The sequence below is a fragment of the Epinephelus fuscoguttatus genome, linkage group LG19 (genome assembly GCF_011397635.1).
Source record: "Epinephelus fuscoguttatus linkage group LG19, E.fuscoguttatus.final_Chr_v1".
Lineage (NCBI taxonomy): Eukaryota > Metazoa > Chordata > Actinopteri > Perciformes > Serranidae > Epinephelus > Epinephelus fuscoguttatus.
In genome coordinates this window covers 12,617,531-12,633,116 of record NC_064770.1, presented here as the reverse complement: position 1 = coordinate 12,633,116, position 15,586 = coordinate 12,617,531, and the positions used below count along the sequence as shown (strand labels likewise).

General features: G+C 41.2%; 1 protein-coding gene across 1 annotated transcript in view; it reads left to right on the top strand.

Annotated features, from left to right (window-relative positions):
- shank1 (SH3 and multiple ankyrin repeat domains 1) overlaps positions 1 to 15,586 on the top strand; it is a 99,176-nt gene that overhangs the window by 30,831 nt on the left and 52,759 nt on the right. Inside the window, exon 3 of the mRNA XM_049561711.1 lies at positions 15,007 to 15,210. Within this exon, the coding sequence (XP_049417668.1) occupies positions 15,007 to 15,210 (204 nt within the window). The remainder of the gene's footprint in view (positions 1 to 15,006; positions 15,211 to 15,586) is intronic.

Genomic DNA, 15,586 nt, shown 5'->3' with positions numbered 1-15,586 from the left:
AAATAAAGGTGGAATGAGATTGAAGTACATAGAAATAGAAATAGCGAGTACAGAAAGGGTTTGGTTTCTGATTCATACTGACATTTTCAGTTGACTTAAAGGGACAGTTCACCCCCAAATCAAAAATAAATCTTTTTTCCTCTTGCATGTAGTGCTTTTAATCAATCTGGTTCTCTTGTGAGTTGCCGAGTGTTGGAGGTATTGGCTGTACAGATGTCCGCCTTATACAGTATATATGTATATATATGGAACCACATGGCACTCAAATTGTGGAGAAAGAGAGAGGAGGAAGTGTGCATCTACTTTCTGGACAAAAGGCTCGTCTCATGACGGTGTGACACTTCATCCAAACATACAGGGAGCGAGCAAAATCTGGGGGAAGGAGCGCAAAAAAGTGTCCAGACTGTGAAAATTATGGACGTAGCTACAGTGACGTCACCCACTGGGTTTGTGGACTCCTGCTTTGAAGCCCCAAGTTGGCATTTCGGATGTTGCCTAACCATATTTGGGCGAGAGGCTGGCACTGTGGAAGAATGAGGGATGGATCTGACTGAGAAGCTGAGGACACTATTAACAACCTGCCTGTCACTTAAAGCAGCCAACCCTTAAATATGGGTAACTGTAAGCCTTAATAAAAGGTGCCAGTTGAGATGAGCTGTAAAATCATTTTTTATACCAGGCTGTAAACATGAATTTCTGCTGTAAGGTTGGGCATTTTAACATGGGGCTCTATGGGGATAACTCAAGTTCAAAGAACTGCAGTTTTTGGGACTTCTGTGTTGGCTTTTTCAGCCCCAGAGCTTGCCAGTTGCTATAGATATACTATAAGCGACAGCAACATTCAGGTAGCCTATAGAGCCCTTACTGAGCAATGGCTTGCTGTTGCTCTGGAAAAAGATTGGAGGTGCACAAAGCTTTGCCAAAACAGAGCCAGAGTGAGTGCTTTTTCAAACAAGCGACACCTCGTTTAGTCCGTTTGCTAACGCACTGAGCAAGTCAGGACATCTTCACTAGAAAACACCAAAACAATCTGATTTTTGCTTGCCTGCTTATTCGCATCACATCGCATCCAGTTAGAAAGAGGTGTAAGATGTAAACATTAATGCCATCTTCCTCAGCTGAGCTGTATTGTTAGGTAGCTCAGTGGTACTAGAAGTCAAGAGGCATCTTGTTCCATTATCTAGTTCCACTTGGTGTGGTAACTCACACCAAAACAAATCTAGATTTATAAACAGCACTACAGGTAAGCATAACATTATGCATTTTTGCAAGCAGTATTTTATGTTAATGTCCTTGTAAGTATTGTCTGTTTTACAGTCAGTGTCTCAAGTACTGCGCTCAGTATCCGTCAGAATAAAAAAATTTGAAAACTTAACCTCATAGACCTTCAGCACAGTATACATCTCTGATGATAAATGTGTAACATTTGTCAGATTTTTTCATTTACTGTGAGAAAGAGAAATGCAAAAACATCAAGGCACTCATATTCTATACTTGCTGTTTTAGATCACTTTACAAAATAAAATACAGATACCACATTGATGAAGGAGTTCTGTCAACGTGGGAGGACAAATTCACCTTTCTCTCTCTGAGTCTTTTAGCGGGAGAGATTTTTATGCAAATCATTTTGATCTTTGTGAGTAGCAAGGAGGTGGAAATGAAATAATGAATATGTATTTTAAAGTTAAATCCAAAAAATTCAATGCTGAGGGTTTGACTCACAACTAAAAAGTTTTATAAAATGTCAGGATCTTTAAATGTTCCCAAGTATACTCTTTGTTTGTCACAATGTCTCTATTTGTGGACTCTTGAGATTGACAAGTATAATCATATTAATTAGGCTGGCTGGCAGATGTGGATGACACTGACGAGAAAATATGCAAGTTTTACCCCCACAATAAAGGGCAATAATGATCCAATTTGTCAGTCTAACTGTACAGTATTGTATTTTAAATATTTTTTCCTCTGATCTTTTTTAATCTCTTTTATGTTCTTCTTTGTTCTGCACGCACGACTTGAGTAAACTGGCGCACTCGGACATGCAGATAAACATGAACATATGAAAGCATTAAAACATGACCTTATAGACTTCCTGTCGAGATCTACTCGCTCAGTCTATCGTGTCTTACTCCCCAAGGTCACAAGAGTTATAACCGACCATCACTTTGACATTTACTGTGTCACTCGCTCACTCTCGTCCTGTCCTGACTCAACCTCTCCAGGCAAATTTTCACTTTCCCTCTCATTCGCATCCTGCACATTGAGAATAAAAACCCTCTGATCTTCGCCACATATATTTTTTTTTCCCACTGATTCATCTCCTGTCCTCCTCCTCTCTCTCTCTCTCACTGGTGTTGGGTAATATCACTTTACACTCCCAGTACATTAGGTCTGTTCTACATGTCAGCTAATTCACTCTCAATAAACTCTAATTGCTTGTTAATTGTGTTGTAATGAGATGAGGGAGTGACTGTAGCACACAAATGCAAATGTTATGAATTGGGGGAGGAGGAAGCTGAGTGACAAAAGAGTACTTAAATCCAGTAATGCAGAGAATACACATTAACACATAAACACTGGTAATTAGTTTTATATCTACCTTTTTTGGCAGAGTATATAGCTGTAAAGCTCTGTGTCAGATGTTCTCTAATCAGTGTTGCGCATCCTTGCAACGATCCAATTTGATGCAGTTTGATTACAGATTTATCTCTGCCAGTTGACTTTGATATGGCAATTTATGTTATGGTTCCAGTGGGACTGCTGCACACCAGGCTGCATTTAGGACAACTATATTTGGGGCTGATACTTACATGAGGGGGGAAAAAAGAAGAAATCTGTTAATGATATATCCTCTAATATCCCTTTTGGACACTAAAATGTCTTTTTTTTTAACATTCAAACATATTGTAACCAATTATTTTTGGCAGGGATCCCAACAGCAGGGGTGTCAAACATGCGCCAAAGGGCCCAATCTGGCCCACTGGATGACTTTGCACGCCTAATATTGATTTACTTGTGATGTTAGGTTTTGACGCAAGTTAAACAGTGAGTAACCTACTTTATGTAAAATGTTTTTTCTGAGGCTTTGCAACCCTGACCAGTTCTCTGAAAAACCATTAATATTTATTGTGGTCATATTTAACAATCTTAAACATTGTGCAATGTTAGCTTCATTACAAAAGAATCTGTATCACTCTTATATCCTAAAACATTATCAGTAGAATCCTAATGCTAAGGCAAGGATGCTACGGTTTGATTTGTAAATGGTTTGTAAGGCAGGGCCTAACTTAAACCTGCTTCCTCAAATGCTTCCTTGGACATACTTTCTACACTGAACGTCTGTGGAGAGCTGTGGTCACGCGGACGCTCACCTGGTTTCATTTATAGGACAATTTAGGGTCCGTGTCAGCCCCCAGCTGTAAACAGGAGGGCTTGAGAGTGAGCTTACAGTCATCCTACCACCCACATCAGGTGAAACTGAAACTAAGAAGACGCTGCTGTGACAGTCATTGTCTGTCGAATATCCAACTTGGAACTAACTTCACCACGGTGCAGTGGCTGCAGTTGGCTTGACTGCAGTGTCTTGAACTGGACTGGAGTATGGAACAAGAAATTCTATTTCGTAATCAGAGAATGCACAGCCAGCGCACTTGCTGTGCATCCAGTATGTGTGGTCACAAAAAATGAGCTGCACACTAATGATTGATAGGAGTGGACATGGACATGGAATCCATGAACTGGCCTTTAACGTTGTGTGGTGATCCCAGCATTACTACAAAGGAGTGGAAATGTATGAAAAAATGCAATGACAGTGAGCAGTCGACTGAGTGAATGCGGAAAAACTCCAACGTATTGTTGAAATTACAATTTTTATCTGACGACATCTCAGGCTGTTCATCATCTGTTTTACAAATGGATGAACATTTTCAGAATGCACGTCCTTATGCTAAAAGAAAAGAAAAATGTGGAGGTGTTTTTTTTATTTATAGGTTATTATGCAATGGTTTTACTGGTCTGGACCACGTGAGACCAAACTTGTCTATATGTGGCCCATGGATTAAAATGATTTTGACACCCCTGCCCTGTAGCTAATACAGAGTTGTGATGACGATAGATAAGCAGGATATTTTGTTACAAAGACAAAGGTAGGGAAATGAGAACACTTAATCTGCTTAATATGTGCATAAATACGGGCACTAAATGGCATGAAGAACACAGAAAGTCTTGCATTTGCAGCCTCTCTAGATAGCAGCGTTTTAATTCCAACCCTTTTTCCGTGTTCTTCATGCCATTAAGTGCCTGTATTAGTGCACATACTGAGCAGACAGACTCACTCTTTTGCATTCATTTTCATTTTTATGGATTGCAAGACATTTGTGACAAATGCTAATTCCTTTGTCAAGAGGTGAATGTTTGTTACTCTTTCGTGAAATGTTTTTACACAGCGCTCAGAGCAAACATCTGGTTATGCTCCCTGCCTCCCCTCAGTGGGACTTACCTTTGCTGCTTTAAACCTCTCTCAGCGAAGCTGTACAAGCCTACTGCAGGGATCTCTCACAAGGCCCTGTCAATCAAGATGGCACCGCTGGTGCTCTGACACTGACAGTGCAAGTTAGAGCTCTACTATCAGTCTGCTACATTTGTCAAGAGGAGATTTGGGCCATTGCTACATGTGGAAAGAATCTGGGGTTTAGTAGTTTTTTTTTAGGTCAAGCGGAAATTCAGTTGGATGGATTCTGTCATCTCATGCCGGGGAGAGACTGATCAGGAGGCTGTGTAGAAAGTTATTTTGCACTGTGACAGTTGATGTCCTGTCCCATTTTATCTCCAGAGGGTCAGGGCACTTCTGGCATATCGAAACCATGTTCAAGAAACTTTTTATACAACCCTCAGAGTACCCAGTTATCACTATCCTCAAATGATCTCTAGAAACAGGGCTACATTTGGTAGTATGTCCTTTTGTCATCTACACAGCTGTTGTTGAACAGCATTTGAATGACAATATTACTGTAGTTAAATACTGTTATGTCATCTACTCTGCTTAAACACTCTTTTACCAGGTGTAGCCCAGTTTTAGTTTATTAAATTTTTGACCAGCAAATCCCTAACTCAGTTATTGCTGGGTAATAACACACAGTGCTTGAATGGTTTATTGTTATAGCTTGAACTCCCCAAAAGTATGTTAAGAATTTTTACTGTTTTACTGTGTAATTACACTCTGCTACTACTAAAAGTAGCTAAGTACCTTTACTAATGCAATGTATTTAAGTACAATTTAGAGGTTCTCCTTTCTAAAAAAATTCAATATTATAACTTGAGCACAGTCTCACTCCGAAGTTGTCGAAATCCAACACTTGGTCAGTGTCTTGTGTCTGAAACCAACGGAAAAGGAGTGCTTTTAATGTCAGCATGATACACGGCCAGTTGCCATTATAGTTTAATGGCGCCTGGTGGCGGCAGGGGGAAACACAGCAGGACAAGGACGAAAGTTAAGGTGGCGAAAATCTGAAGGTGGTGCGGGTAGGAGGGGTTGTGGATCAGTCCAATAAACACCAACTAGCCTAAAGCTAACCATGTGCTTTTGTTGTTGAAGGAAAAAAAGCCCCGGCAATTTGGGTGTTATACTGACATAGTGATTTTATTTTGAAAGAGACTCTATGTAAATGTTAAATTTCCTGTGAAAACAGAGGTGTATCTTGAAATAAGAGAACTTGACACGGTGTCCCAGAACGTCAACAACCAATGCACCTAGGGTACCATGAACAGCATATGTAGACGTGGAAAGTACATGACCAAAACATCAAAATGTGACAAGGTCGAAGTGAGAATTTGTTGTGTACTTCTTTCTCAACAATACTTAATTGACAGTTTAAGGTGCTAGTTAATAGTTCTGTTGGACACCTACCTGGTCAACAGAAAATGGGCCAACTTCTCGTCCCTCATCATCCTCTCAGCAGCAAAAGTGAAAGTAAAAGCCAACCCCAGATTCACTCTAATTTTGGAACAAGCTTTGTCCAGTTGGCTTTTTGCCTCGCTATACAGTATTTGCGTTTTTCTTCTGTGCTGTGTCCGTGATTTTTGTAGCTTTCTCTTGAATGCATGCTGCTACTACTTGGTCAGTAGCAGCAGCCTTATCTGTGACCTGTTTATGGCTGGTGGCTAAACGACCAAAAACTTCCCAAGCACAGCAAAATCGGTCTCCCATAAATAAAAATATTTAAAAAGCTTAATTGTCATCAGTTAATGGCTAGTGGATTCTAAGATTGGATTTTGGCCGATGCGTTCCACCTCTTCAAACTGACTGTTCGCCTGCCATTCTAATGTTATTGGTTCATACTACTCGGACCACAAATGGAAACCGGAACACTGTAAATACCAATATCTTGTCCCGTCGCCTGCATTCACTCGCAGAATCTGTTTAGAAAGATTACAGCGAAATAACAACAAATCAGGAAATACAGGCAGAAGACTGACTATGCTGATAAATACACTGCTTCTACTTTATTTATAAGCCCAATATCACAAATCAGAATTTGCCTCAGAGGGCTTTACAACATACGACATCCCTCTGTCCTTTGGACCCTCACAGCGGATAAGGGAAAGCTCCCAAAAAACCCCCCCCAACCCTTTAACGGGAAGAAAAATATGGAAGAGGGATCCCTCTTCCAGGACGAACAGACGTGCGATAGATGTCGTACAGAACAAATCAACATAATAAATTTACAGTAATCCATGACAAAATGATACATAAAGACAGACAGAGACCGAGAGAGACAGAGAGAGAAGCAGGGCAAGAAGTAATGACAGTAGCTGCAGTAATAATTTTAGTAATAATATTATGATAATGAAAACAGTAATTTTCGTAGCATATGTTGTGAGTATATATTGATATATGATAGTATATGTATGTGACAATAAATCATATGTGTATAATAATGGTAGAAGTATGACTAATAATAACAGCAGTAGTGGGAGGCATCAGGCAGAACCACGGCAGCAGTGCAACCACGACACACGATCCAAGCGTAGCTGCGATTCGAGGGAACCTGCAAGAGAGCACAAAGGCTCCTGAGAAGAAGACGAGTTAGTGACATGCAGTAAAGCAGAGTTATGTCAAATCTTGTTGTATTGTCATTGAAATGAAATGCTTCTAAAACACCTACACTTTTCACTGTAGCCCAGTTTTAACCCACATGTGTAGACATCTGTTGACCACCAACTCAGTGACACCTCAGTGGTGACGCTGATGAGGGGGATCTCTGAGTTAGCTGTGTCTGTGCCCTCTGCTCTGATCCTTCCTCTTCTGCTGGTGGCTGATGATGACTAAGGCTTTTCTCCATTAACTCACTTGTGCGCACAGCCACAGTCGGATACGTGTATCACAAGTTGTTGATATGATCCTGCCGCAGCAGGAGGCTGAGGCAGTTTTGTTTGCAGGTTTATTAGATTGTCAAACTCACGAACATGCAGTCAAGTCTGCATTTGCCTGCCGAGTGCATTAAACAGCGTGAAACAAATGAGTTTTTCCTCCGCTGTTTGACTTGAGCTGAATTCGTGCAAACTCTGAAGTATAAGCAGCAGCCCCTCAGGCAGGATTTGGCCTCACAAACACTTCCACTTTGAAACACAGATACACACACACACACACACACACACACACACACACACACACACACACACACACATTTACTTCAGCACCTACTTAAGATATGTGAACTTCTCAGACTACAAGACACAGATGGTGTCCACCGGTTGTATGTTAATGAAAGGGTGAGCCCCAAAGGTGAACAGAGGGACAGAGATAATAGAGAGAGAAGTATGGGAGGAGAGGAGGGAGTGAGAGAAAGACAATGGGAAGAGAACAAGGCAGAGCGGGGATGACAGAAATGCTTTAAAGAAATTAATTCGCTCTCTTGAACTGTTGTAGAGAGGAAGGGGGTGGCTTGAGTGGTTGAGAGAGAGAAGAAGAGTGGGATATGGAGAGGAAGTTGACTTAAATGGTGACATGGCTGGCGTGTGTGTGTGTGTGTGTTTAGTGGGGGGGTTATTTCCCCGTGGATCTCATTAAAGGCTTCAAGTCCCCCTGCACATGGCCTGCAGGAAAAGGCCAGAGGGACAAAGATAGAGAGGGCTAGACGTGGAACGAGGAGGGAGAGAGAGGAGCGACTCTTATTTCTGCATAGATAAGTGACAGAGCTGTTACAGAAAGATGGAGAAAGAGGGAAGGAGCAGGGAGAATAAGATATAGAGATAGGCAGGGGAAGATAAAGAGCAGCATGGACAGAGTGAGTGGGCGTATGCGAGTGGGAAAGTGTGATCACAGCTTCGGGAGACAAGACAGAATTTTTGGTCTGCATAATGATAAAACCACAAGAGAAACAGAAGGGCTGAAAACTGCATTAAGATTTTAATGTAAAACTGAGAATCATATAAAGGTTATAAGTTATGAAAAAGCTGCAACATTTAGTGCATTTATATGTGACTATATCATGGTTATGGGGTGCAATAGCCTGGTTATGTTTCGCCCACGTACAGTGGTGGACGAAGTATTCAGATCCTTTACTTTAGTGAAGAAAAAAAAAGTAGCAATACAACACAGTCAGAATACTAAATAGCACAATACTGAAGTTTTATAAGTTATGTGTGCTTAAAGTATTAAAGATAAAAGTACTTGTTATGTTTTAAAATGGCCCCTGTAAGTGTCATAGCATATATACGTCTCTGCAAACCATGGATATGTTTGGATGTTTCACACATATGACGTCATTCAGATTACATGTATATGAGCTGAGTATCTAATCAGGCGGAGGAATGGATGGTGGATAGCATGATGGAAAGACGGCTGCCAAGCAGCAGACAGCAGCTGACTGCAATTCGAGATGCAAAAGAGGGTATTTTTTAACAACGGGTTGGGATGTTTCCAGCTGTTTTTGTGGCAACAAAACCGTGTCATTTTTAACAACACGCTTGGACGTGTCCAGCCGTGTGTGTAGTGACAAACGCGGATGTTTAAGCCAAAACATGTTTTCCTAACATTAATGACACATTGACCACAGCGCTGTCACATCATGAAATAAAAACTGAAAAATGAAAACCATAAAGGTTCAACATATCTTCTGTATGAAATGTCTAAATGTAACGGATCCATGGTCTGGATGGTGGTCAAAGGACTGTGGGTAAATGCATTGCAAACATTTATTCTGGTGTCTGGCTTGTACAGTGATGTGCTAGTTTAAATGATATTTTACTGCTGTAGTTGGTCAAGGTGCAGCTACTTTTAACTAATTCAAATACTATCTAGTAGTTTTATCTACAGCAACAAACCATATTTAATTTAATTTAACATTTACCTGATCATATTTTTGTATATGATATGATGTTAATTGATAATTCGCACAATAACTAGTAAGTTTAGCCGTCACATAAATGTGATGAAATGAAAAGTACAATAGTTTCCTCTGAAATGTGGATTAGAAGCAATAGGGTAGCATAAAATGCTAAACTGGGACATGCTGCTTGCCAGAGTACTCTGGTGAAAACCAGGATATTGTGGCATGTATACACTCTGTCTAGATTGGATATGATGTTACATGATGTAATGCTGACAGACACGCTAAAGTGAATGGAAGGTCGGATTTGACATAAATTGCATTACTGCTTGTTTTCCATTACAAATGATTGGATGGAGAAGCTGAATCCTGCATAGTGGTGAGTGCACACCTGCACAGAAATGATCACAAACCTGGATACTGTTATAATCCAATAAACAGGGACATGAATGATCACATTTCTCAAATACAAGCCGTAGCCAATCATGATTAACACTTTGGCTGGGTGTGAGTGTTAATCCTGGAGTATCTTGTTGGGCCCCTTTCCACAAAACAGAGATTTCCCTCTAAATTAGTTTCATATAAATAACTGTTTGAGGCCCAAGGAGATCGTATTACACAATATTTTGCCTCAAAAATAAAGATTAGAGTGATATGACGAAATCTAAAAATGTCATTAATAGCATGTCACTTAAAGGGCAGAGTATTTTTACACTGCAGTGAGAACTATTTGGTGTTATAAGTGCTTTCTGTAATATACTTAGTGATATAGCTATATAGCCTCATGTCAAATGTTTGCCAGTGTAGCGCAACCTTGAAATGATCCACTGTGATGCAATTTGTTGACAGATTTACCTTCAAAAGTTAAATTTGATATAGCAATGCATATTAAATTGTGGTTCTAGTGGGGCTGCTGCAAATCAGGCTGTATTTATACCTGAGTTCTGTATATTCGGACACTGCGAGCTTGGACCTCCCGGACCAAAACATAAGTTTTCTCCTGGGAGGAGTTTGGCCGTCTGACGCTGCTGCTCTCTTCTGCCATGGCGAATTGAGTAAACTCTGGCCCAATTCCAATCCGATCCCTTACAGACTCACTGACTTAGAGGCGCGTTCATGTTAAGTGCGTGAGTGTGTGAGGGCTGTCCCACTGTCAAATCTTCAAGTCAGTGAGTCAGTGAGTGAGCCCTTTATGCCCCCTTACCGTAGGTCAGCATCGATGCGGACTTACGGTAAGGAAATTATCCACAGTTCATAGCGTTGTGACGTTAAATACAGGGGTTGCTCTCGGAACACCGGAAGTGTTATAAAAAAACCCCGAAAACACGGTCGGCAGACATGCAAACGTTATGGAAGGAGAGCGAAAAACAGATAGATAAACAATGAAACATTACATTAACAAGGATTTAATATGGTACATAAACACACATGAAGTCAGAGGAATACCAGTGGTTATATTCCACACACAAAGAATATATATCTATATATCTATCTATCTATCTATATATCTATATCTAGATCCTATTTGTAGCATACGGAGCCCTTTCAGACTCTCACACTCAATCACTTACAGCTGACGTCAGTTAAGTCAGTGAGGGTTCAGGGCTTGAGTCTTTAGGGGCCGGATTGGAATTGGGCCTCTCATTACACCTTCGCGCGGCACATTTAAGGGCGAGGAGAGGGGCTCATTTTGATTGATGTGATGTGTGTAAAACCCACTCCACGCCTCTCCTCCCTCTTTCCGACTTGCGCCGGGAGGAGGGACGGAGGTGGGAAAGAGGAGTAGCTGCGCCAGGGCGCACGGTGTGCCAAACTTACAAAATCCGCCTGGCCACACCCAGTTGGCAAAGCGCAGGTGCGCTGCACCTCCACCGCACCCGGTCTGTGAAACTAGAGCCCTAAGTGTCTGACAACATTATGGAAAGGCTCTCTTAAGAGACAGACCTTTTGTTTAACTAGAAATGGCCCTGAAGTCGCTATCGCCAAAGCCACCACACTCCATTAAATAAACAGTAATTTTAGCAGGTGTAGAGCCAGTGTGTTTTCACATCTAACTGCATGTTTTAAGGGTTTATTTCAATCAAACTGGAGTTGGTGATTGTTGGAACAGTGAAAAGATGAATCAAGACGGCTTTAGTGAGTTCATTTTGCTTCTGTCATCTCTGAATGAAGTGAGATTTATTATGATAAAACTGCTGTTTATTTAAATAGAATCTGGTGGGTTTGGTGATGGCGATTTCAGGGATGTTTTTGTTGCAATGGCGCTTTTACGAGTACCACTGAAAGACAGTGAGTACCCCTTGGTGTTGTAAGTCCTTTCTGTAACTTGCTCAATGGGCACTAATTAGCCAGAATACTAGCATGAACAAGAATAATGAATTTGAAGGAAAAAACTACTTATAGTTATATATATATATATTGACACTGAAACAATATTGTCATTGTATATGGATATTCTACAAACCAACAACTCAGCTGCCATTTAGTCTGACTACTGGAGGGTGCCACAAACACCCAACTGCAAGTGTACCATTTGAGGTTTATAACAAGTTGCAGGGCTGTCTGTGACTGTATGGCCATGATTTCAATAAAGCAAAGCTTATAGGCTGTACAGTTGTAGTACAAGAATGTCTGTAATAGGGCGAATCAGTGGGAAAACTGTTACAGAACCAAGGTGTATTTCGAAGGCCCTTTTGAAGGCACGAGGAATCTGTGATGAGCCCTAATTGGCTGGACGGTTAGAAGCTGTGGGATCAATCCTACTCCTGGAGGTATACAGATCAATAAGCAGCATGGCTGCTCTAGTGAAGTCTCCAACTCTCTGAGGCTTCTCAAGCTGAAAGCAAAGTTATTACACACATTTTAATCTCTGTTATTTTATGATAATCATCTGTGTTTTTAATTGTTTCAGGTTGACTGTGGGAATATTCCTCCAGCATGATATTTAAATCCTTAACCTTCATTCTCTCCTGCTGTGATTCATTATAGAGTGAGTTTGCCTGCATCCTTTATTGGGACTGTAAGTGCAGTGTGTAGGCTTGTGTGTGTATCTCTCTGTGTGTGAGGGTGTGTATTTGTATGTGTGAAACCTAATCTAATACAAACAGACACACCTTTTCATCCTGTTTCGCTCTCATACTCAAAGTCTTAGACATTCCCCTCCCTTTTACTCCACGCTCTTTCGCCACACCATGTAACAAACACACACACACACACACACACACACACACACACACACACTGACACGCAGACACATACACAGACACACAGACAAACACACAAATCCATCCACACTGATGCACACGCTCACACACAAACACATGCACACCCTCCCAGTACCCCATCTCCTAGGGAACACAGGGATGTCTCTATGGCAACAAGCAGCTTGCTCCACTAATGAACCGGTTGCCGTGGCAACCGGGTTGGCTGTGCGCGAACGGAGACACTGAATAAAATAGAGGGAGAAAATGTTATGTTACTCCTCTGCACAAAACCCCCGTGCAGGGTTTTATCTCTGCCTTTGTAGGAGACACACACACACACACACACACACACACACACACACACGCGCACACACACAGAAACATGCGTATGTGTATGCATGTAAGAGATTAGGATGAGTGACAATGACTGAGCGAATGTTCTGGGATAGAAGACGTATTGGCTGGAGACAAGAGCTTGTGCAGTAATGCAGTAAGAAGCAGGGATCCTTGCAGCTGGCTGTACTGTACATGGGCCAGTCATCCTCCTGCTGCTGCCTCAAGGTCAGAGAACAACCTGACTCCAACTCTGGGCAAGGAAAGGGAGAGAGAGAGGAAGAGAGAGCACTGCCAAAAACCTTCTGTTAGCCATCTGTGTTGTGAGTTACGTCCCACTTTGCTGAGTGAGCCTCTGAGCCGTTATGCATTTGGCCATTCACGACCCCACCGGAGACACTTAAAGCTGCACCAAACTGCCATTCATATCCTCTCTGCTGACTGAGACCACTGGGAATCACCCACTTTACGCTGGGGCTGTCTCCCCCTGCTGGTTCAGAGGGGGGACAGCCTCAGTGTGCTGCAGTCATAAAGGTTGGAACCATCCGCTGCCACAGGATTGCCTCTGGGACAGTGGTGACCTCTCCGAAGAATCCAAAGATAAACTTTAGGGGTCATGGTGAAATGATTTGTGGGACAGGAAATAAAGAAAAAATATTGCACTGCTACGTAAAATGTAAAACATTTTTCTTCCCTTAAGAAAAGGCCAATGTCTGTTTCGTAATTTCAACATATATTAAAATGAAACCAGTGGGGGAAGATGTTTTTTACTAAAGTTGCCATTACAACACTCTGAAAATACTCTATCACAAGTAAAAGTGTAACAGCCAAAATCCTACTAAAATGCACAGATGCAGAAAAAATGTATCTGTGAATAATACATTGCATATTTGATCCTTAAAACTGATGCATTAATGTTTGCAGCTGGTTGAGGTGGAGATACGTGTTTTAGTCTTGAGGTTTCTTGCAGAGGAGTTGGCCTCCCTCCAAAGTTATGTTTTGAAGATAACAGCTTTGAACAGTTATTTAAATAAAACCATCTGACAAGGTTAAAGAAGAAAGCTCTCTATGGTAGAGCTGCTAACAACTCAGAGACTGAAACAAGATCTGAAACATGGCAACTAAGAGCCCCAACTAGACAGTGCTCTTTAGTAAGGTGTCACAAGCCCAAAAAATTAAAAACCATTGCTTTAGGACAGAGAGAGAGAGTTAGTTTACAACCCAAACGCTTAAATAAATGTTGGCATAATACGTGCAAACAATGGATATGTTACATTTGTATGTTGTTATGTAGCAGATAAGTTGAAACTTTAGGTTTCGGCAATGCTATGGATACCATGTAGTTATTGTGCCTTAGGTTTGGGCACAAAAAAACACTTTGATATAGTTTGGAGAATATCATGTTTTGGCTGAAAATACCTGTTTCTAGTTGCAAAAAAGCACTTAGCACTTAGTGATGGCACTAAGAAATGTCTAAGCAATGTCTTGGTAATAAACAACACAGGTCTTTGCAGGACTATCCCGAAAGAAAACACAGCCATGTCTGGATAAAAAAAATCACGCATATTTGGTGGCTTAAAAGCTGTTTTAGTGATTGTTGATCTAGAACAGTGCTCTGCAGCCTGACAGGTGTCTCACCTAAGTGTCATGACATCCACCATCCCCTCCACCTTCTAGTGACAAAGTCAGCTCATACAGTATGTCACTTTAGAAACGATAATATAGTTTGTATAAAATGTGTAAATGTAACATGTTGCAGAAACGTACCATTCCACCATTTTCCACTAATGGCTTAGCTGTAGTCTTGTTCATGAAATGTACTGCTGTGGTTCATTTTGCAACAGAAAGTTCAGAACATTCTAATTTTAGCATCTTTGCATTAGTTACAGTTCATTTTTAAGGCACAGATGGTTTGGCCATCAAAATATTACAGATCATTTCACTCCATATGAGGCAGATTGCAGCCTGAGGTCCTCAGACAGCGCTTGGTTTAGACGTTTAAATATCTAGTTTTAGAATAATTGTGGCTTGTCCATAATTACGTTTTCTTTTCTTTCCTTTAGTTTCCATGAAAGATAAAGGTCCATTTACTGCTCTATAGAGTTAAAGCTAAGCTACATCTCCCTCTGTTTCTACTGCAGAAATGTTTGCGGTTTAACCCAGACGCCACGGTGTGGAAGGCCAAGCAGCAGGTACTGTGCTCCCTGACCGAATCTCTTCGGGACGTCCTGAACTATGGTCTGTTCCAGCCCGCCACGGACGGCCATGATGCCAAGTTCCTGGAGGAGGAGAGGCTGCTGAGAGAGTACCCACAGTCCTTTGAGAAAGGGGTACCATATTTGGAGGTGCGATTCCAGTCTTCCTTTGACACAGTTCTAAGACACAGTACTACACAATAGAGAAGTGACGTAGCCTTCATGTCCTCAAGATGTCAGTGTTACTCAACAATGCAATGGTCAAAATCAGAATCCAATGTGGTGGCTTTCTTTTCTTCTAAATTAGCCTATCAGCCATTTGTCGTACTCTGTAGGTGATTTTGGACCAATCAGTCATGCTTTACACGATATATAAAAACAATGCAGTAGATTATGATTGTTTTGTGTGTTTTTACCATCAGATTTTTGCCTCCCATCATGTGTCTAAGGTTTTCTCTACAACTTCTTATATTGTGCATCCAGATCCCAAATGACTGAAGTGATAAAAAAATAAAAGCAGCAGCTC